We start from the raw sequence: 23,490 nt of genomic DNA, 5'->3' as shown, positions 1-23,490 counted from the left end.
CGAGACTCGGCACAAGTTATGATAGTTCAAAAGAGAGATGATGCTTTATTTCAAGGTTCTGTCTGTTTCTTCTCTCTCGGATACAAACAGGATCAGGTTTAAATACAACTGTAATTTGGAATTGGATATTCATACTGAAGAAACAATTGCTGATTATCCCAGGGGAGGAGAAAGGGCTTTTTGGGAGGCAGAGTAAACAGGTGGAGTCCACCAACCCTACAGTACCAAAGACACAAGGAGGAGCATGACAGTGATGTGAACCTTGCACGAGTAGGGGCCATAGATGATTGATAAGAGTCTGTGCTCTCAATGAGGGAGTTCCTCAACCTTTCAGTACGGAGCCAGACTATTCAGGAATTTTTTCATGCAGCATTAACATTTCTTAGTCGAGAGAGAGAGAGAGTTTTAAAGTGTGTTAGTAAAATGGTGCATTAAAAACACCTCTTTCAGTGAGACAAAAGTATAAACAGTCTGAAATTGTAATTTGTTAACAAAGCATAAAATGCAAGAAGCATTAAGTGTTGCTATAGTTAGGGAATATCTAACTAATTTGTTCTTTTATTCTGATAATTATGATCAGCAGGCATCCTGGTTATCAATCTTCCCTAAACCGCACAGGGTATGAGATAATATGATTGCTATGATTGACTACTGTAATTTTTACATATTAGACATCTAAGTATTGGTAGCAGGAGTCTGCTAACGAAACACCCATGAAGTATATTCTATCCCTGTAAAGATTTTTACTGTACAGCCACAAAATTAATTTCTATTATTAAAGGCAAGACATTCATAACTCACAGAGAACCAAATTACTATGTTTAGGATGCTGACATTAAAAGACACTATAAATAATAGACACTTTAACTACTTAATGCTAAACAATCTGTTCCGCCTTGTATTTAGCGGTGACACTCTGAGCACCTTACCTCTGAGACCTGGAGAAGAGCTCTGTGTACCTCAAAAGCCTGTCTCTTTGGTCAGAAGTTGATCCAATAAAAGATATTCTCTCATCTACCTTGTCCCAATTTCAATATTCCTATGCTAACTCCACTCCCCAGCATTTAAGAAAAATACAGAGGCAGTGATTCAGTAAGGAAAAATTAAGATATGAACTCATGCTCAATGAGTTTTTAAGGGAAATAATTCAAAAACAGAACATCTTTTTAAAATAATGGGATAATTAAAGTAATTCAATGTAACAAATTAAGATATAAGTCAGTGATACAAGGCAAAAAACAAATGTCGTCCCAATAGGAATTATTAATCCTATTACATTAATTGATTAATAATCACTTGGAAAAGCAAAGAAGCTGCAAGTCAAAAACACTTACACACCATAAACTAAAAGACACCAATTCTGACATGTAAAGGCACATTAAAGTGTAGGAGCATAGGAGTCTATTCTCTGTGCAATGCTCATGACGAACTCATGATTAGTGTAAATAAGAGTCATCTCAATACACTGAGAAGTGACAATACCCCATCAAATGTTAGAGGTGGATTCAAATCTAAATCTAGAGTCTTTTCTCAGTAGTGAAACAGCTTACCAGTTTTTCGTTCCTAACATCAGTAACGTTGGCATTTTCATTAAAAAAAAATCAAAGCGATGGAATATGCTGTCTCACTAAAAGCAGGAAATAGCAAAAAGTCATTAGACAACCAGTCACCAATGTAAGCTACCCTCTCTGTTAACACACCAGAAAGAGAGAAATGAAAGTGTAAGGTGATAGTTACCATCCCAACACAGACCTTAATAAGCATTAGAACCTAAGGAGATATCTACAGTGAATTAAAGACACACGATTCATTCCTTTTTCTGATTATGGATAAGTTGCGTTTATGTAGATGTACCTGAGATGGAAAAGAAAAAAAAAATCAAGTCCAAAGACTGACTGTGTATTCTGCTATTTTACTAAACATAGGAGAGAGAACTACATTCTGTCACTCTGTGTATAGAGCATGCTCTTTTAAAGTCTGATCCTATAACCAGGCTTTAATTGAAGGTTTTACATTCTGGAGGTCATCTGTTCATAGTCTCGGGTTTCATACTCCCATGCTCTATTGAAAAATACCATGAAACAATTTATAAAGCAGGAGAAAGGAGGGCAAAATGATTGTTTGGGCCTTGTGGAAGATAAGTGCATGTAAGGTAGATTATCTTCCTGCACTGCACAGTCTGCCTGCATATAGAAAAGTTTCAACACAGCAGGTTGCAACCATCATGATGTAGAGATTGCAAATGCCTGTTGGCAGAACGCAGGCAAGCATAAGCGGAGAGACGCCTTTGATTCCTAGAATGGTCAGTTTCAGCCGTTTTGTCTGTCTGCCTCTCTCACTCATACACGTACGTGTGAACATCACTGCACTCCAACCATGCTCATCACAGTCTTTCTAAATTGATCAGTATGAACTATTTCTAAAGGATAATCACTAGGAATGCACCACCACATGGACAATAGAGCCTAAACCCACACTCCTCTGAGGATGAATGGGAGTTTTGCTCATGTGAAGTATATGGGATCAAGCCTTCAGAGGGCTTTGCAAAAACTCAGATTCTGAGCTCTCGGGAGTCAGGCCAAAGTACCTCCGGCAGTGTTTGTCGCACCAGTATTTTCCACTGCATTAAAAGAACATCTGAACTAAATTTAAGGCTTCAATGGGCATTGTTTACTCAGCACTCTGGAAAATTAGGCCACCTATTTAGGAGCTAAAATATAGCTTTAGCATTTAGACTCCCCCCCCCCCCCCCAAAAAAAACCCCAACCAAACAAAAACAAAAAAAGGTAGACATTTGTTTCAATACTAAAACTTTCCCTTATTATAGCAATCCCAAACAAAGACACTAAATTAAGATACAGTTGCAAATGTTAAGCACTCAGAAGTCAAGAAACACCAAAGTTACTATCACATTTATTTAGATAACTAACAGCGTGGGATGGAAAATGTCCTCCCTCCCCTTGCAGAACATTTCAACAGAAGATAAAAAAACCCACCATATTTTTCATTGAAATTTTGAGGAAAATTACATTAAAATGTTCACTTCATTCAAATTCTAATTCTTGCAACAAAAAATTTTCAATTCAAAATTTTGGATCAGCCCTAGTGTTTTACTTTAGGCACCCAAGTCTGAAAATCTTAGCCACAGAGACAAATCTTGGGAGCTGTGCAGTGCTTTCCGCCTACTGAAACCAACACTAGTTGAGAATATTAGGCACATCTCAGGATTTGGTATTTAAACTCTTTGTATGGTAAGAAATCATTTTTTTCAGGCCCTAATAATTTTCTAGGCAACTATGTACTCTAAAGGTAAGAAGATATTTTTCCTTCTGTAGAGATGCGCCTTTGAACTGTAACTTGCAGTATCTCACAAGCTCTTTCTTAGAAAAATACACCTGCAGAGCTGTATTAACAGTGTATATCTCCTATGATTTGTCTATTTGTGTTTTTCGTATGACCCATCCTCTTTAACTGTTTAGAAGTTTGTAGATCAGATGGCCTGAAGGGACCACTGTGACTGTCTAGTATGACCTCCTGTGTAACACAGATCTTAGCACTTCTTTTAAATATTAATTGGAGGAATGGGACTGGGACCTGGTTCTCTCTCCTCCCAGGTGAGGGCCCTCATGCACCCTCTGGCCCAATGACTATATAATTATTTACCTACAGCAGAACTGCTTCAACAGGAGAGACTGAGAGCCCAGTCCTAGAGACTGAGAGCCCACAGCCCAGTGGTTAGGGCACTCACCTACAAGATGGGAGGTCCATTTTCCACAGCAGGCAGGGTGGGAATTTTTAACCTTTGTCTCCCACAGCCTTGGCGAGGGCTCTAACCACTGGGCTAACAGCTATAAGGGTGGCAGAACCACCAACCACCATCATTTTTCTTGAAAAACAGCTGACCTGGCGTAGGTACCCAACTCCAAAAGAGGGTTCACAGCAGGCGCCTCCCTCCACCCCAGAGTTAGCTGCCGGACACCTTTTGAGGGCCGGGTGTAAGCCACACGCCTCTCCTCCACACGCCATATCCTGCTGGCTAGTTTAGGTGGGTCCCCACTCAGCTTGCTGGATTTTGTGAATCTCATTCTCAGGTGCCAGACTCTCCCCATGTATTGTACAGGGTAACTCTGCCAGGGCTGTGAATTCCACCAGGCTGCAGGATGCCTAAAAGTTAGACCTGCAACCCTCAGCACTGCAGCATCTCAGTCCCCCTTGGGAGTTCCACCTTTGGTGCCTTTCTGCATCTTTGAGGGTCTAAAATACCTTTAAAAATCCTACATCACTAGAGTTGATGCTCTTGTCGACATACCAGCATGACTCATCATTATAGAGATATTTAAACAGCGGAAAGCATTTCTAAAAATGGTTTTAAAAATTCATTTTTATTGGATCTTCTGTATTTGTTTAGCTATGTGCAATGTATTAACTAATCACTTCTGTTTTCTTTTTAAATGGCAAAACAGACTTTTATACCCTCCTTGTGGAAATAAGAATTCTGTTACCTCCTCCTGAATTTCTGCACTATCGAATATTTAACGGGTGCTCAGGGATTCAGTATTGTGTCTTTTCACAGCAGTAATCAAGGGCTGAAGTACTCTCCACTATAATGAATATTCTGTATGTTTGGAAGATGAATATTTCAAATGCAAAAGCAATATGTTTGTTTTGAACACGTTTCAGTTTGGCTTTAATAAAGCAAGTAGTGAAGTGTGCAATGAATTACATTGTGATACGGTTACAAAAAGAGCAGCGCAATATGCCTGAATGCATTTAATCCATGTAACTATACATTTGAAATGTGACTTGTACATATGTTTCATATGAACTAATATGAGTGGCTGGCTCAGAGACGACTAAGGGGATTTGTGGCCTGTCACTTCTTGGTTGCCAGGTCACACCCTGCAGTAACTGGGGCCCAGATCCTGCAAAGCAAGTGAAGCACTAGTTTAACCCATAAATATTCCCAATGAATTTAAGCCTTTAAATTAAGCCTGTGCTGAATCGAGACCTAGTAGAGGCTGAGGCCTGGTCTACATTACAGAGTTAGGTCAACACAAGGCAGTTTACGTCGACCTATGTAAGCGTCTACACTTAAACCTGGTTTCACTCCAAATCATAGTAGTAGACTAGTGCGCACATTCAAGATAGAGTAGCCTGTTAACACCTCTGCAGTCATAGGACAAAAAAAGGGGGGAGTAGTGGGTTATAGATTCTAATAAACAGCAAATCCAACACATTCTTTTTGTCCTATGACTGCAGAGGTGTTAACAGGCCACTCCACTGGAAAGGTCTCTTCAAATCTGTGCTAACCACCTACGCTAAACAACCCGTTCCACATTGTATTTAGCTGTGAAGCTCGGAATACCTTTCCCAGACCTGAAGAAGAGGTCTGCTGCATGCCCCATTCCAGAGCCTGGCAGCTGCAAAACACCACCATCCAAAATCCCTGGTCAGAGCCATCCCGCTACCCACAGGGAAGGCTGCTATGAACTCCACCATACCGAAGCTAACTGTGACCAGTCATCACCAACGAGGACTGGAAGAAGATCGTCATGGTGGACGTCGCAGTGCCCTTCGAGAACAGGACCCCGGCCTTTCATGATGCCCGAGCTTGAAAGGTGGCAAAATACACCCCTCTGGCCAAAACCTTGAGAGCTAGGGGTTACCAGGTTCAGATACATGTGCTGATCGTCTGAGCCTTGGTTGCATGGGACCCCAGTAACGAGCGAGTGTTGAGTGAATGCGGAATCGGTCAACGCTACGCTCGGCTGATGTGGCAACTCATGGTGTTGGACGCCATCAGGCGGTCGAGGGACATCTTCATAGAACACATCACAGGACATCGGCAATACCAGGAGGGATGAGCTGGAGTGCCGATGAGAAGCGCAGTCAGGGAAGTAACTGAAATACTTTCCTCATGGACAGCCTACCCTAAATACTCAATTACTGAGGGACAAGCTTCCCTCATTGATATATTTTGCTTTCCACAACCAACTCTCTGTATAACTTTTCATGAGTGATAACCCAAATAACTGGGATGCTAATATCTAAACTAAATTCTTAAATCTATTCACCTAAATCTGGGCTATTGCTGATTATGTACTCTATGTATCATATGACTTAAAAACAAACTTTGTATTGTGGATAATCTAAGCACTACACCCAGATGTACAGACACTCTTTTCTCAACCTATGTATTATATAATTTTTTAACATTAGCTGCATTAAAAATTTTAAATCTGAAAGCTCGTCTCTCTCTCTCCAACAGAAGTGGGTCCAATAAAAGATACTACCACACCCACCTTCTCGCTCTAATATCCTGGGACCCACACGGCTACAGCAACACTGTGTGCCATCCAGATTGGCAGTCCCAGCAGAGAGACCGGTGGTTTTAACCACATCAATGGAACCTCGAGACACCTCTCAGCTTCTCGGGGGTGAGGCGCATGGGCTGAACCATGGAAAGAAGTAGGCACAGCCACTACACGTGCACTACCTGTTCTATAGATCAATGGAGGACTTCTGGCTAGAAGGACAATAGACACATGGAATCTAGCATCTTTCACTAGCAGCGAGTTCACTTTGAAATCATTACAGGGTTAGATGCTGAATGACACAAATAGCTAGGTAAAAGGGACACCCAATACAAAAACAGGTGCATAATTAAGACATTCACAGCACGGACACAGTCCTTGATGAGCTGAGCCAAATCTACTGTTGTTTGTATGCAAGCACTTTCCATATTCCCTCATAGATACAGGATTTTTCTTGAATGCTGCTTAAAGTGAGGTTATCGTCAGGACAGAAACTGTGTACAATGGGACCTTTTTCCCCTCACTGTATCTGCTCCCATGTCTTCAGCATCTTGCTATATGTATGCGAGACATGGACGCTAAGAAAACAGGACATTCAGACCAGAGTGGATTTGATTTAAATCAAATTGATTTAAATCACAGTTTAAATCACTAGTCAGGAAGACTCAATTTAATCGTGGATTTCTACATAAAAGTGCATTCTTGTGGGTTGTTATAACCTTAATACATATTCTTCACAACTCAGAGATAGATGAAACCCAAAGTGGTCTCTTTTACGGCCTGCTGCCATTATAGGTTTTCCCTTCTAGTGAGAGGATGGTATGGTAGATCTCAAATCAATGAAGGCTACACTCAGAAAGACCTTAAGACTTCTGGAATATGCTGGTCAAATAGTTTCACTTGTTTCTTCTGCCTGTCGCTCCCTTCTCACATTTATCTCCAGACTTCTTCTCTTTGTCCAGATCTATTCTGCCCCCAACAATCTTCTATTCATTGAACTTTTTGAAACTTTGCACTTTTAGAGAGAGGTAAGGGATTGACTCTGTGTACACAAATTTGCAGAGGGACAATAGGGTTGAGGTCTGCTATTTCTCATCTCTATATATTATGTATTTATTTTAAAACATTTTTGCTGTTCACAAGCATGTTATCTCTGGAGACAGAAATACACAGTTTGAGAACTGCAAAACTAAGCATCTCTGATGGTATCTTCTAGACCGGGGCAGGCAAACTTGGTCTGAGGGCCGCATAGGGTTTTGGAAATTGTATGGAGGGCCAGTTAGGGGAAGGGGTCATGGCCTGGCCCCCACCTCCTATCCACCCCCCCCCCCCAGAACTCCTGCCCCATCCAACCCCCCCGTTCCCTGACGGCCCCCTGGGGACACCTGCCCCATCCACCCATCCCCACTCCCTGTTCCCTGACTGCCCCCGGACCCCCACCCCTAACAGCCCCCCACCGCCCCATCCAACCCCTCCTCTCATTCCTGACTGCCCCCTCCAGGACCCCTGCCCCATCCAACCACCCCTTCTCCCTGTCACTTGACCGCCCCCGGAACCCCTGCCCCTGACTGCCCCCTGCCGCCCCATCCAACCCCCCCCCCCTTCCTGACTGCCCCAGGACCCCTGCCCCCATTCAACCCCCTGTTCCCGCCCCGACTCCTATCCACACCCCCACCCGATGACCACCACCCTGAACTCCCCTGCCCTCTATCCAACCCCCCCGGCTCCCTGCCCCCTTACTGCGCTGCCTGGAGCACCAGTGGCTGGCAGCGATACAGCCGCGCCTCCCGGCTGGACCCGGGCCATGCCGCCGCCGCCGCCACCGTGCAGCACAGAGCACCGGGTCAGGCCGGGCTCTGCAGCTGCGCTGCCCCAGGAGCTCCCAGCCCCAACGCCCAGAGCATTGCGCCGGCGGTGAGGTGAGGCTGCGTGGGAGGGGCCAGGGGACAGCCTCCCCGGCCAGGAGCTCGGGGGCCAGGCAGGAGGGTCCCACGGGCTGCATGTGACCCACAGGCTGTAGTTTGCCCACCTCTGCTCTAGACTGAGCACTGAGTCCCATAGGGTAGATAGAAAGATTAACCTAAATAATCTATACAGAAGCCCGAGGAACCCCATAAGATTGGGTTCCTAATCCATGAACTATTGGAACTCATTTACAAAACTTTTCTTAAACATTGCATGAATATATTGTCTCATACTATAGAATCAGAATTTATAATCCCTATTCCATGATGAGATATCTTTGAGCTATAATGTATCTTAATCAAAACTATCTTTAGATAGGTTTTTTCCTCAAAAAGCTTTTTATTAAAAAATATCAAATTTTTATTTTTTTTTTTTAAAAAATCATTGATTTTTATCCACCCTGATTCAGAGGCTTTCTGCCTTCAAATTGAAACGCTACCGGCAATTGTTGCGCGTTAGCTCTATCTCCTATATGACTAACGAGGAGGCAACTGCCCAAATGTACCGTATAAGTGGAGTGATACCGGATATTATCCAGACAATCAGACAAAGCAAGCTTGAATTTGTGGGACATGGGAGCAGAGAAGATTGCCAAAGCAAGTTTTGCAGGAACTGGTGCCGGGGCAGGGGGCACCTGCCATGAATGTGATTCAACAATGAGACTCACTGGCTGGGACGCAGTATGGGACACTTCTCAAGGCTGTGTGAAGACGGCACATCGTGGAGAGAGATGGCTGGCCAATTCTTCCCATGGATTTGTGTTGTGTTTACTGTGCACTGTGATGACACTTTTGTCTGTGTCTGCTCCCTATGCATCCCAGGAGATTAATCTGCTAATTTTTAATGACAAAAATGAGTTTTAACTTCTATTAGGAGCACAGAGCCCACTCATTTGTGGGAGGGTAAACTGGATTCTTTCCTGCCTTGTGCATCTCCAAAAAGCTGCCAGGGTGAAATGTGATCAAGGCTGATCAGGGCTTAAGTCAGACTTAAATTGCACACAGGCCTCATGCTGGCAGAAAACCCATTGCTTTATTTGCAAACTGAGAACATCTGATATGGAGTCCTTGAGAAACAATCAACATGGAGCTCCCCATGGTATTATTTTTAGGGAATCATTTTTCAGGAGTATAACCACACTCGAAAACAAAGTCAGATTAACACCTATGAATGCATGCTGCTTGCACCTGCAAGAATTTCTCATTCGACTTAACCTTGTAATTTTATTCATTCATGAGGTCAACTACCCTGACAACATTTAAAATAATGATAATAATAATAATAATCATAAGGCTTGAGATAAAGTCTCTGAAAGCAATGAGAAAAATACAGACTTCATCAGCACTCATTACAACCAAGTTGTAATTGCTTCAATTTAGTCAAGTTCAGATCCAATGTACTAAACTTGAAAAGTGCCCTTGAAACATAATGAATTCAATAAAGAAAATTCTTATATGGTCTAAGTTAAATTATTAAAAAGGAGGAAAAGAAGGGTTCTTAATTATTTAATGTTTCACCAATAATTATATTGCTCAGTATAATATTCACTTACTGCGGAATCTGAGTTTAGAAGGAACTTGTGAATTTGTGAATATCAGTCAAGCACAAAACACCTACCAGACCATAAATTCGGTGTGGTACACACACAAATCCAGTCTAACACTGCATTAAAACCTTAGGAATAATTCAAGCCTTCATTTAATGGCAAACCCTAGCAAATCCACTACATGATATAATATTTATGTAGCAAAATAGGCACTATTTAATTTTCTTTTTGTATTTAAAAAACAAGCTTTGTCCCATAATTAATCCAACACTTAGAAACATATTCCTAGGTGGTGAAAAGAGAGAAGGCTTTGTTTACTAGACAAAAACCAAGCGTCTAAAGAATTGGAAACTATGAGTCTAATATTGGAAGGGCCAGTAGTATCACAGAAAAAGCAGACAGGGACATCCCGGAATTTTCTGGGCGGAAGTTAGAAAACCATTCTTCAAGGTGACTACTTGCAAATAGTTATTTAAAACATCAGGATAAGTAAGGTTATTTGCATAATGCCCCAAAGAATGATGCTAAGAGAAGTATTCAGCACCTAGTGGTAGAGAGGGAAACCTTTTCTTGTTATTTTTTGGCCTAAGTCAGGATTCACTATCTCCCACTCTGCGATATGCCCCAGCATGCAATATGCAGCTAGATTACAACCAGAATAGAAGCCCACTGGAGCAAAGAAGGAGCCTTCAGAGAGTCAAGGGCATTTCATATTTAGATATGCATCATGGTTTGCAAAGGTTAACAACAATTTACTCTCCTTGGGGATATCAATTTTAATTTTACACCCGTTTATTTTGTCTTAAGTCAAATTGCAAAGGTCATCTGAAGCTTTTTCTTTCTATTCAGAACCACTGAAATACAGAAGTTCCATATGTAATAATTTCCCTATCCCCTAACCCTCCAGTCCTGCAAAGACTTACACATGTGCCTATGTATCCCACTGGTCAGCATGTGTCATGCATCCCTGATCCATAGAGGACAAACGTCTTGTCCAGCTGACGCTGTGTACCAGGGCTCTTTAGCTCAAGACACATGCTTTCAGCTCTAGAGACTCCCCAGTTGTTCAACCCCTAGTGTTGGCCAAGATTGCAGCGGTCATGCTTAACATTGAAGTCAATGGGGCTACGCCAGGTGTGCCAAATTCCTCACAACTTTAAATCTTTGCAGGATTAGGGCCCAGATAGCTAGACATTTGCACAGGTGACTTGTCATCCTTTCATACAGCTACCCAAAGGTAGTCTTCAAACAGATCCAAAAAGTGAATCATTAATACATAACTGTTTATAATTCAAACTTGGAGGCAGAAAAATTAGAAGAAAAAAAATTCTTTGCAACTACAAGGCAGGCCTGTCATCAGGTCACTATGCCTCAGATTTCGCTTAGTACCATTCTTTGGCAATGATCAGAGATATGGGAGAGCATTCATCACATTTCATGGCTCCTGCAACACAGGAACCCAGTGGGTTTTATGGCTCCCTCTGAGCCCTGTAAAGTGGAACTCACAGTAACTAAGGCACCTGGTTTTGCAAGTGGAGGAATACAAAAAATAATCACAGTGAACTTTTAAAGACATCTGAAAAAAGTTTCTTTTCCTCCTGACCACTTCCTGTGCCTTTTCCACTTCTTGGGTAATGGGCAAAGGAGCCGCCGGGGCTCCACCAATTAGACACCAATCAGACACAGCTCTCCCTAATCAGGGCTACTCTAGAGCAGCTTTAGTAGCCCGAGGAACCCCATTTTGATTTAAAATTTTGCTGCAGACTCCCAAGCCCAACCCCCACTCTACCCCTCCCCCCGCTCCAACCCTGCCACTCCTCTTCCCCACTTCTTTCTGCATGCACATTGCCACTGAAGTCAACCCAATGGAGTATGACAATTTATACCAGCTGGGGAGCTGCCCCCTTCTCTTTTCCATGGAATGTGGTCAAAATCAAAGGAAGGAGAAGATAAGCCATGTTTACTTTGGGCAGCGAAGTCAGGTCTGCCCATCTAACAAAGAAGACAACACATGTATACCCATGTGTCCATATTCCTTTCAATTGAACAGAATCGTCTCTTCTTGCAATCACATATCATATGTTTTAATTCAGCTTCACAAAAGTAATAAAAAGCTCAACCTGCTCTTCAGGACAAACCCTCTACTTTCCCAAAGGTGTGCAATGCCTCTGAAACTCATTAGAGAAACAGGATGTACCATGAGCTTTGTTGTTCTTCTGAAAAAGAAACATTGTGTAACCCACACACCTTCAGGGTGTGGTGTTCTGTCCCCTCTAGTGGCACCGAGACCATGGCGGGAGGGAGGAAGCGAGAGAGAGAGAGAGAGAGAGAAATGAGTCTGCTCTCCATTCTCATCTAAGAGCCAGTTTGCTTTTAGCTCATGCAGTCGAGGCTCATACACTAAACTCCAGAGGTCCCAGGTTCGATTCCGCCTGCCAACGACCAGGGTCTGTCAGTGTTACAACTGCACCTGGCATTGGCCAGTGTTGGAAGACAGGATACTGGGCTGGACAGACCATTGGTCTGACCCAGTATGGCTGTTCTTATCTGTAGTTGTTTCACACTGTTCATTAGATACTACCCTGTTTGTGACAGCCCAGTGGTGTAAAGTTGCTTCAACACACTCTCCTCAATTTATCCGCTAGTCAGAAAAGTAAAACCTCTCTTCTGATGTAAAAACAAACAAGCCCAAGATGCTGACAAACAAGCCCAAGATGCTGAACACCACCTCAATTTGACGTGACCTGCCAGCCATCATACGCAGCAGTCTCTGTAAAGGACTGCAGGGCTCAAGTGTGCCAAACCAATGAATGAACTAACTGAACATTAATAATCTTGAAAATACATTTTAAAACAAGAAATGCATAAATTCACAGAGTTGGAAATGTGGTCTCCCCAAGAACTTGTTACTGTGGCAATTCAGAATAAGAGACTACGACTGAAAAATTGACTGAAGTTATTGATTAATCTGCTGGCAAATTATGTCTGAGTTTAAAATTTTCTACAAACAGAAGCACTTCTATATAAGTCTGTTAACATTCTGAGAACCTGAGCAACATGCTTCAGCAGCGAATTAAGTTCCATGATAAATGTGCTCTCCAATCTGTGCACAAGTCAAGTAGCTATAAAATCAGAATAATTCATGCAAAAATTTTCATTATGTTTCTAAATATACTTATTTACATTTTAAATCACACATTAGACAACATGAAATATCTTTCATTTAGACAGGTGTGAACAAGAAAACAGATGCATCCATTAAACAAGAAACAATTCAATGAATAAAAAAGAGTTGGCGACCTCTTTGGTTTTAGTGCGTTAGCCACCGTTTAACTTACTTGAAAAAACACAGCCATGGCTCCTATTATCCGATTTTCTAAAATTGCTGCTCCAAAACTGTCAAAGTCGTCAGGATTGTAGAAGTAAATCTGCATCTGTAAAAATTAACACAATCAAATAAATTGTCTATTCCTGTAACTTTTAACTGAGGCGACATACAGTGCTGCCCCTTCTATCAGATATTACAAATCCAAGATAAACAATATTACACAGCAGAATTCCTTTAACTAGTACTTTGATTAACAGCATGGCTGCTTTACTAGGACAGTAACCAGGGACCAGATTCAAGGCAATGAATTTTAATAACAAACCAATGGATAAACAGCGCAGCCGGCCTGTTTAGATGGCATACCCATTTTCTGCCAGCATGTTCACATTTCTTTATTCATTACAGGCTTTTCTACAGTTCTGTTACAGCTGCTAAACAAGTTTATCTTGAAAATCTTTAAGGTTTTTTTTAAAAACAGCATTTTAATGTAGAGTGTTACTTTTTTATTTCTAAAGCACTTCATGAGATAAAAAACGAGTATCGGTATCAATGCGTTTTTGTGAGCCTCTGACAATCAGGACTGTCAGTTAGTTCCATACTTTCCCCTGACTTCAGTTAAACATCAACCAATTTTGCCTCAAGAGCTCCAGCATATGGAAGAATTATGACTGACCAGCGCCTTCAAACCTACTCATGTACACTGACTATCGTCACCACATTGATTAGTGTGTTCCAGTGGAAAAAGAGCACTGGATGAGGAATTGAGAGACCTAGGCTCTATTCCCAACTCTGCCACTGGCCTGCTGGGTGACCTTGGGCAAGTCTCTTCACGGTTTCCTTTGCCCATCTTTGCTATTTAGATTGTAAGCGCTTCAAAGCAGACACTGTTTCTTACTATGCATCTGTATAGTGCACAATTCTGTCAGTTCCTAATCCCAAGGGCCTACGGTAACACGGGTAATGTACGTGCTGGTTCTGACAACGTTTCTGCCCTTCCCTGCTCTCTGATGGTTCTGAGAGACGGCTTGTGCTCTTCTGAGATCACGCTGTGGAACAAATCCTATCATCGCTTCTGCATGCGTACCAGTGCATCATGCTGCCTCAACAGGCAGGTTTCCACTACAACCGTGTCAAAGGCACATTTAGCCTCCTCAAGTGAAAAATAAATCGTAATTATCTTCCTGGGATAGTTACCAGACATGTTCAGTGATTCCCAGGGTTCTGGCAGCATACACTGGTTCTAAAGGTGTGAAACTACAGTAATACCTGCAGACCTAATGAAACATCATCATGGGGAGAAAAGAAGAGGCCAAGATGAGGATCAGTCTCTAACAGTGGAAATGAAGAAAGAAAACTACTTTTCAAATGGTTCACAACAATTGTAAAAATCCACTGGAAAATACCCTCGCCTGGGAGTGACGGAAGGTGATTTCCTCTCCCCCGGCCCGACCTCATATACCAGTGTATTTACAGAGCTCAGAGATTCTGGCAGTGTCTTACAAATGTAGTGCCTCCAGGCTTGGCCAGCTTTTGACTTGAACAAACAGACTGAGAAACATCCAGTCATTGATGTTGAAATCAAAAACAATTCATTTTAGGTTGAATTGCTTAGGGTTCATTTTAACTTTTACAGACAGAAGCTCACTAGACGTCGTAAATTACATTTTACTTCCCCTTAAAACAAACAGACTACAATTGGGTATTCCTCACATAAAAAATTTTAATATACGGTCCTCATCCGAGTTTATGAAGGAAAGTATCGTTCAGCGAGTTCAGTTATATGCCAAAATCATTATAGACCATCTTTGCTCATAATATTTTAAGGAAATTAACTTTTATAATAGACTTTTGGATAACAGTGCAAATGACTTTGGTGGAATGGTTGAGTGGAGATCCTCCATCTCAGCACTGCAACTGCAGAGTCTAATCAACAGTATATACCTGCCTGATTACCACACGTGTTGAAACATTTTCATGGAGCTCCCCTGATGTCTTTCCACAGAGGGCGGTGCTCTTACCTGTATCAGTCAAATCAAGGGGAACTGTACTGTATGAAAAAGTATTTTCATTTGTCACACGCTAACATGCCTACATGAGCATATGGCTGGAAGGAATTTAGGAGGAGAGTCTTCCAAGGAATGCCATAATTTATATGTGCATGCGTCACACAGAAGTAGTGTTAAGAGGAAGATAACACGGCCATGGTTAAGTACTCAAATTTCCACAGTTAAACTGCGTGTGAAACCTGGTATTCTGACACAGTTTGATCATCTGATCACATACTACTTCCTCCCATAATACAATATACTTCTTTCAGCAACTTCAGATACATGAGTAGCATATTTTCATTTTTTTATACTTAATGTGTGTTCCATTATCAGAATGGTCTTGTATAATATTATTATGAAACATGTTTATTACAGTGGTATCTGAGGACCAACCAAAGCTTCACTGTGCTAGGCCCTGTACAAACCCAGTAGTAGACTGTTCCTACTCCAAAGAGCTTACAATCAAAATAGACAACACAGACACAGAGTGGGGGAAAGGGTAGAACACACCAGCAGAACAAACAGAGATAGCAGCTAATGGCAGGTTAATTCCATGATGAATTGTTTATTTTTTTTGGCCGGGGCGGGGGTCATTAGGAGGGGGATCAGCTAAATGGAAAGCAAAGGGGAGGGAGAAAAGATATTGTAGGGAGCTGGGGTGAAGAAGCCAATACAGGGGAGAAGGGGGACAAGTGTGGAGTGAAGCTGAGGTAGAGAGACTGGGCGATGGGAGGGTTGAAGCAAACAGCTAAACAGCACAGGGTAGAGAAGTCCAGCAAAAACTGCAGGACGTTTTCTGAACATCCGAAGGTCCATACTTTGGCTGCTCCTGCCAGCTGGAGTCTGGCAGATCTTCACTAATAGACATTTTAACCTAACATTTTCTATCAGCAGCACAGACTTCCTTAGCTACAATTCAGAGAAAAGACAATTAGCTATAAAGCTAACTTCACTGCATACATAGGTGACATAAATATGCCAGTAAATTTTCACTATTATTCATTGTTATATGCTTAATATGTACAATGTGCTGTGCCCTTTAGGTATAAATGACTTTCATGGACTCCGTCTGGCACACATGGACCATGACTACAAGATACTACAAAAGTGTACTGAATGTTGCAGAAAAATGGTATCTTATTATAATGGCATATATGAGCACTAGAATATGCATGAGGGAGCAGAGTTAAGGTTGCCTGTGTAACCTTAATTGTGACATTCCCTGACTTTTGAGTGCTACAGTAGGTAGTCCAAATGCAGGGTTTTGTATGCTACGGGGGCTATTGCTTTATTCTGAGGAGGGGGGAAATGTGGGGAGTAAAAAACATAAAAAGCAGCAGCTTATTCTCCCAGACTCTGAACCTCTTCACACTTGGAAGAATCTGACAATCTTTACAAGTATAAATTCCACAATCTGAAACTATTTGGTTAGACATCACTAGAGTGCCGTGTTCCATGTAGCCTTCTTGACAGCTTTACAGCCAAAAGCCTTCCCCAGTGACAGTTCCTTCAGGCCAGAAGAGCCGTGCTGCTTCTCGCCCAAAATACTAGGTTTACACCAACCTTTTATAACTCCTTAACTGCTTACAAGGTCAGCAGGGGCCTAAATGGACCTTCAAAACATTTCACTATGTGGCTCACACATGCAGCATAAGTTTCCGTAGCTGCATGTTTTACATGCCTTGCAAACATTTCTCATGCAAACTGCACCATACACGAGCAGCATGAAATTTTCAGTGGCTAACTTAGTCAAATCAAAGCAAAGCTTCACTGGAACACGCAGAGGCAAGTCTCCCCTCAGAGGGTTACTTCCTTGCCAGTCTTCTCCCCAGAACTGCTTTGATTGCAAAAGTTTTCTTAGCCCTGGTCTACACTAGGACTTTAGGTCGAATTTAGCAGCATTAAAAGGATGTAAACCTGCACCCGTCCACACGATGAAGCCCTTTATTTCGACTTAAAGGGCTCTTAAAATCGATTTCCTTACTCCACCCCTGACAAGCTTAAATCGGCCTTGCCGGGTCGAATTTGGGGTACTGTGGACACAATTCGACGGTATTGGCCTCCGGGAGCTATCCCAGAGTGCTCCATTTTGACCGCTCTGGACAGCACTCTCAACTCAGATGCACTGGCCAGGTAGACAGGAAGAGAACCGTGAACTTTTGAATCTCATTTCCTGTTTGGCCAGCGTGGCAAGCTGCAGGTGACCATGCAGAGCTCATCAGCAGAGGTGACCATGATGGAGTCTCAGAATCGCAAAAGAGCTCCAGCATGGACCGAAAGGGAGGTACGGGATCTGATCGCTGTATGGGGAGAGGAATCCGTGCTATCAGAACTCCGTTCCAGTTTTCAAAATGCCAAAACCTTTGTCAAAATCTCCCAGGGCATGAAGGACAGAGGCCATAACAGGGACCCGAAGCAGTGCCGCGTGAAACTGAAGGAGCTGAGGCAAGCCTACCAGAAAACCAGAGAGGCGAACGGCCACTCCGGGTCAGAGCCCCAAACATGCCGCTTCTATGATGAGCTGCATGCCATTTTAGGGGGTTCAGCCACCACTACCCCAGCCATGTTGTTTGACTCCTTCAATGGAGATGGAGGCAATACGGAAGCAGGTTTTGGGGACGAAGAAGATCATAGAATCATAGAATATCAGGGTTGGAAGGGACCCCAGAAGGTCATCTAGTCCAACCCCCTGCTCGAAGCAGGACCAATTCCCAGTTAAATCATCCCAGCCAGGGCTTTGTCAAGCCTGACCTTAAAAACCTCTAAGGAAGGAGATTCTACCACCTCCCTAGGTAACGCATTCCAGTGTTTCACCACCCTCTTAGTGAAAAAGTTTTTCCTAATATCCAATCTAAACCTCCCCCATTGCAACTTGAGACCATTACTCCTCGTTCTGTCATCTGCTACCATTGAGAACAGTCTAGAGCCATCCTCTTTGGAACCCCCTTTCAGGTAGTTGAAAGCAGCTATCAAATCCCCCCTCATTCTTCTCTTCTGCAGACTAAACAATCCCAGCTCCCTCAGCCTCTCCTCATAAGTCATGTGCTCTAGACCCCTAATCATTTTTGTTGCCCTTCGCTGGACTCTCTCCAATTTATCCACATCCTTCTCGTAGTGTGGGGCCCAAAACTGGACACAGTACTCCAGATGAGGCCTCACCAGTGTCGAATAGAGGGGAACGATCACATCCCTCGATCTGCTCGCTATGCCCCTACTTATACATCCCAAAATGCCATTGGCCTTCTTGGCAACAAGGGCACACTGTTGACTCATATCCAGCTTCTCGTCCACTGTCACCTCTAGGTCCTTTTCTGCAGAACTGCTGCCTAGCCATTCGGTCCCTAGTCTGTAGCGGTGCATTGGATTCTTCCATCCTAAGTGCAGGACCCTGCACTTATCCTTATTGAACCTCATCAGATTTCTTTTGGCCCAATCCTCCAATTTGTCTAGGTCCTTCTGTATCCTATCCCTCCCCTCCAGCGTATCTACCACTCCTCCCAGTTTAGTATCATCTGCAAATTTGCTGAGAGTGCAATCCACACCATCCTCCAGATCATTTATGAAGATATTGAACAAAACCGGCCCCAGGACCGATCCCTGGGGCACTCCACTTGACACCGGCTGCCAACTAGACATGGAGCCATTGATCACTACCCGTTGAGCCCGACAATCTAGCCAGCTTTCTACCCACCTTATAGTGCATTCATCTAGCCCATACTTCCTTAACTTGCTGACAAGAATACTGTGGGAGACCGTGTCAAAAGCTTTGCTAAAGTCAAGAAACAATACATCCACTGCTTTCCCTTCATCCACAGAACCAGTAATCTCATCATAAAAGGCGATTAGATTAGTCAGGCATGACCTTCCCTTGGTGAATCCATGCTGACTGTTCCTGATCACTTTCCTCTCATGTAAGTGCTTCAGGATTGATTCTTTGAGGACCTGCTCCATGATTTTTCCAGGGACTGAGGTGAGGCTGACTGGCCTGTAGTTCCCAGGATCCTCCTTCTTCCCTTTTTTAAAGATTGGCACTACATTAGCCTTTTTCCAGTCATCCGGGACTTCCCCCGTTCGCCACGAGTTTTCAAAGATAATGGCCAAGGGCTCTGCAATCACAGCCGCCAATTCCTTCAGCACTCTCGGATGTAACTCGTCCGGCCCCATGGACTTGTGCACGACCAGCTTTTCTAAATAGTCCCTAACAACCTCTATCTCCACAGAGGGCTGGCCATCTCTTCCCCATTCTGTGATGCCCAGCGCAGCAGTCTGGGAGCTGACCTTGTTAGTGAAAACAGAGGCAAAAAAAGCATTGAGTACATTAGCTCTTTCCACATCCTCTGTCACTAGGTTGCCTCCCTCATTCAGTAAGGGGCCCACACTTTCCTTGGCTTTCTTCTTGTTGCCAACATACCTGAAGAAACCCTTCTTGTTACTCTTGACATCTCTTGCTAGCTGCAGCTCCAGGTGCGATTTGGCCCTCCTGATATCTTTCCTACATGCCCGAGCAATATTTTTATACTCTTCCCTGGTCAAGATGATGATGATGACGAGGTTGTAGATAGCTCACAGCAAGCAAGCGGAGAAACCGGTTTTCCCGACAGCCAGGAACTGTTTCTCACCCTGGACCTGGAGCCAGTACCCCCGAACCCACCCAAGGCTGCCTCCTGGACCCAGCAGGCGGAGAAGGGACCTCCGGTGAGTGTACCTTTTAAAATACTATACATGGTTTAAAAGCAAGCATGTGAAAGGATTACTTTGCCCTGGCATTCGCGGCTCTCCTGGATATACTCCCAAAGCCTTTGCAAAAGGTTTCTGGGGAGGGCAGACTTATTGCGTCCTTCATGGTAGGACACTTTACCACTCCAGGCCAGTAACACGTACTCGGGAATCATTGTACAACAAAGCATTGCAGTGTATGTTTGCTGGCGTTCAAGCAACATCCGTTCTTTATCTCTCTGTGTTATCCTCAGGAGAGTGAGATATAATCCATGGTCACCTGGTTGAAATAGGGTGCTTTTCTTCAGGGGACACTCAGAGGAGCCCATTCCTGCTGGGCTGTTTGCCTGCGGCTGAACAGAAATGTTCCCCGCTGTTAGCCACAGGGAGGGGGGAGGGTTGAGGGGGTAGCCACGCGGTGGGGGGAGGCAAAATGCGACCTTGTAACGAAAGCACATGTGCTATGTATGTAATGTTAACAGCAAGGTTTACCCTGAAAGAGTGTAGCCAGTGTTTTATAAAATGTGTCTTTTTAAATACCGCTGTCCCTTTTTTTTTCTCCACCAGCTGCATGTGTTTCAATGATCACAGGATCTTCTCCTTCCCAGAGGCTAGTGAAGATTAGAAAGAAAAAAAAAAACGCACTCGAGATGAAATGTTCTCCGAGCTCATGCTGTCCTCCTACACTGACAGAGCACAGACGAATGCGTGGAGGCAAATAATGTCAGACTGCAGGAAAGCACAAAATGACCAGGAGGAGAGGTGGCGGGCTGAAGAGAGTAAGTGGCGGGCTGAAGAGAGGGCTGAAGCTCGAATGTGGCGGCAGCATGATGAGAGGAGGCAGGATTCAATGCTGAGGCTGCTGGAGGATCAAACCAGTATGCTCCAGTGTATGGTTGAGCTGCAGCAAAGGCAGCTGGAGCACAGACTGCCACTACAGCCCCTGTGTAACCAACCGCCCTCCTCCCCAAGTTCCATAGCCTCCACACCCAGACGCCCAAGAACGCGGTGGGGGGGCCTCCGGCCAACCAGCCACTCCACCACAGAGGATTGCCCCCAAAAAAGAAGGCTGTCATTCAATAAATTTTAAAGTTGTAAACTTTTAAAGTGCTGTGTGGCATTTTCCTTCCCTCCTCCACCACCCCTCCTGGGCTACCTTGGTAGTCATCCCCCTATTTGTGTGATGAATGAATAAAGAATGCATGAATGTGAAGCAACAATGACTTTATTGCCTCTGCAAGTGGTGATCAAAGGGAGGAGGGGAGGGTGGTTAGCTTACAGGGAAGTAGAGTGAACCAAGGGGCGGGGGGTTTCATCAAGGAGAAACAAACAGAACTTTCACACCGTAGCCTGGCCAGTCATGAAACTGGTTTTCAAAGCCTCTCTGATGCGTACCGCGCCCTCCTGTGCTCTTCTAACCGCCCTGGTGTCTGGCTGCGCGTAACCAGCAGCCAGGCGATTTGCCTCAACCTCCCACCCCGCCATAAACGTCTCCCCCTTACTCTCACAGATATTGTGGAGCACACAGCAAGCAGTAATAACAGTGGGAATATTGGTTTCGCTGAGGTCTAAGCGAGTCAGTAAACTGCGCCAGCGCGCCTTTAAACGTCCAAATGCACATTCCACCACCATTCTGCACTTGCTCAGCCTGTAGTTGAACAGCTCCTGACTACTGTCCAGGCTGCCTGTGTACAGCTTCATGAGCCATGGTATTAAGGTGTAGGCTGGGTCCCCAAGGATACATATAGGCATTTCAACATCCCCAACAGTTATTTTCTGGTCTGGGAATAAAGTCTCTTCTTGAAGCTTTTGAAACAGACCAGAGTTCCTGAAGATGCGAGCGTCATGTACCTTTCCCGGCCATCCCACGTTGATGTTGGTGAAACGTCCCTTGTGATCCACCAGAGCTTGCAGCACTATTGAAAAGTACCCCTTGCGGTTTATGTACTCGCCGGCTTGGTGCTCCGGTGCCAAGATAGGGATATGGGTTCCGTCTATGGCCCCACCACAGTTAGGGAATCCCATTGCAGCAAAGCCATCCACTATGACCTGCACATTTCCCAGGGTCACTACCCTTGATATCAGCAGATCTTTGATTGCGTGGGCTACTTGCATCACAGCAGCCCCCACAGTAGATTTGCCCACTCCAAATTGATTCCCAACTGACCGGTAGCTGTCTGGCGTTGCAAGCTTCCACAGGGCTATCGCCACTCGCTTCTCAACTGTGAGGGCTGCTCTCATCTTGGTATTCATGCGCTTCAGGGCAGGGGAAAGCAAGTCACAAAGTTCCATGAAAGTGCCCTTACGCATGCGAAAGTTTCTCAGCCACTGGGAATCGTCCCAGACCTGCAACACTATGCGGTCCCACCAGTCTGTGCTTGTTTCCCGAGCCCAGAATTGGCGTTCCACAGCATGAACCTGCCCCATTAGCACCATGATGCATGCATTGGCAGGGCCCATGCTTTCAGAGAAATCTGTGTCCATGTCCTGATCACTCACGTGACCGCGCTGACGTCGCCTCCTCGCCCGGTAGCGCTTTGCCAGGTTCTGGTGCTGCATATACTGCTGGATAATGCGTGTGGTGTTTAATGTGCTCCTAATTGCCAAAGTGAGCTGAGCGGCCTCCATGCTTGCCTTGGTATGGCGTCCGAACAGAAAAAAGGCGCGGAATGATTGTCTGCCGTTGCTCTGATGGAGGGAGGGGCGACTGACGACACAGCTTACAGGGTTGGCTTCAGGGGGCTAAAATCCACAAAGGGGGTGGCTTTACATCAAGGAGTAGTTCAGGCAGGACTTCACGGAGGGTTCCAATAAGAAATGGTGCACCTAAGTTATTGTTCTTATTGGAACAAGGAGGTTAGCCTGGCCTCTGATTGATACATGGCTAGATCTACCTCGCTGCACCTTCTCTGTGAGTGACTGCAGTGTGACCTAGAGGAATGAGTCCCCTAGACAGGGGAGAAGGCAAATGAGTACAAAACAAATCTGGTCTATTTCTTGTTTTGATCCACTCCATCTATCTTTTACATCTTTGGCTGGCAGCAGACGGTGCAGAAGGACTGCAAGCCATCCACATCTCATGGCTGCTCGGCAGAAGATGGTACAGTATGACTGCTAGCCATCGTCATCTCTTGCCTGCCCGGCAGAAGATGGTACAATACGATTGCTAGCCATCGTCATCTCTTGCCTGCCCGGCAGAAGATGGTACAATACGACTGCTAGCAATCCGTATTGCCTGCCTGCTCACCATTAGACGGTTCAATACGACTGACTGCAGGACTAAAGAGAATGACCTGGTCAAGTCACCAAAAATTTAGTCCCTGCGCCCATGTCTGCCCAGGCGCTCCCAGCCGACGTGGCCAGGAGCACCTCGGACATGACGAGGACGGCTATCAGTCATACTGCACCGTCTGCTGCCAGAAGGCAATGGGTTGCTACTACTGTGTAGCAATGCCGTACCGCGTCTGCCAGCACCCAGGAGACATACGGTGACGGTTACCTGAGCGGGCTCCGTGCTTGCGGTGGTATGGCGTCCGCACAGGTAACTCAGGAAAAAAGGCGCGAAACGATTGT

General features: G+C 44.4%; 1 protein-coding gene across 4 annotated transcripts in view; it reads right to left on the bottom strand.

Moving 5' to 3' along the window:
• Nucleotides 1–23,490, bottom strand: part of PTPRG (protein tyrosine phosphatase receptor type G) — a 619,877-nt gene that overhangs the window by 197,132 nt on the left and 399,255 nt on the right. For all 4 annotated transcript variants that reach the window (XM_074957367.1, XM_074957366.1, XM_074957368.1 and 1 more), the window contains exon 5: nucleotides 13,164–13,259. In XM_074957367.1, coding sequence (XP_074813468.1) covers nucleotides 13,164–13,259 — 96 coding nt within the window. The remainder of the gene's footprint in view (nucleotides 1–13,163; nucleotides 13,260–23,490) is intronic.

This window comes from Natator depressus, chromosome 7 (genome assembly GCF_965152275.1).
Source record: "Natator depressus isolate rNatDep1 chromosome 7, rNatDep2.hap1, whole genome shotgun sequence".
NCBI lineage: Eukaryota > Metazoa > Chordata > Testudines > Cheloniidae > Natator > Natator depressus.
Note: the sequence above shows the minus strand (reverse complement) of the source record. Positions and strands in the feature narration are given on the sequence as shown.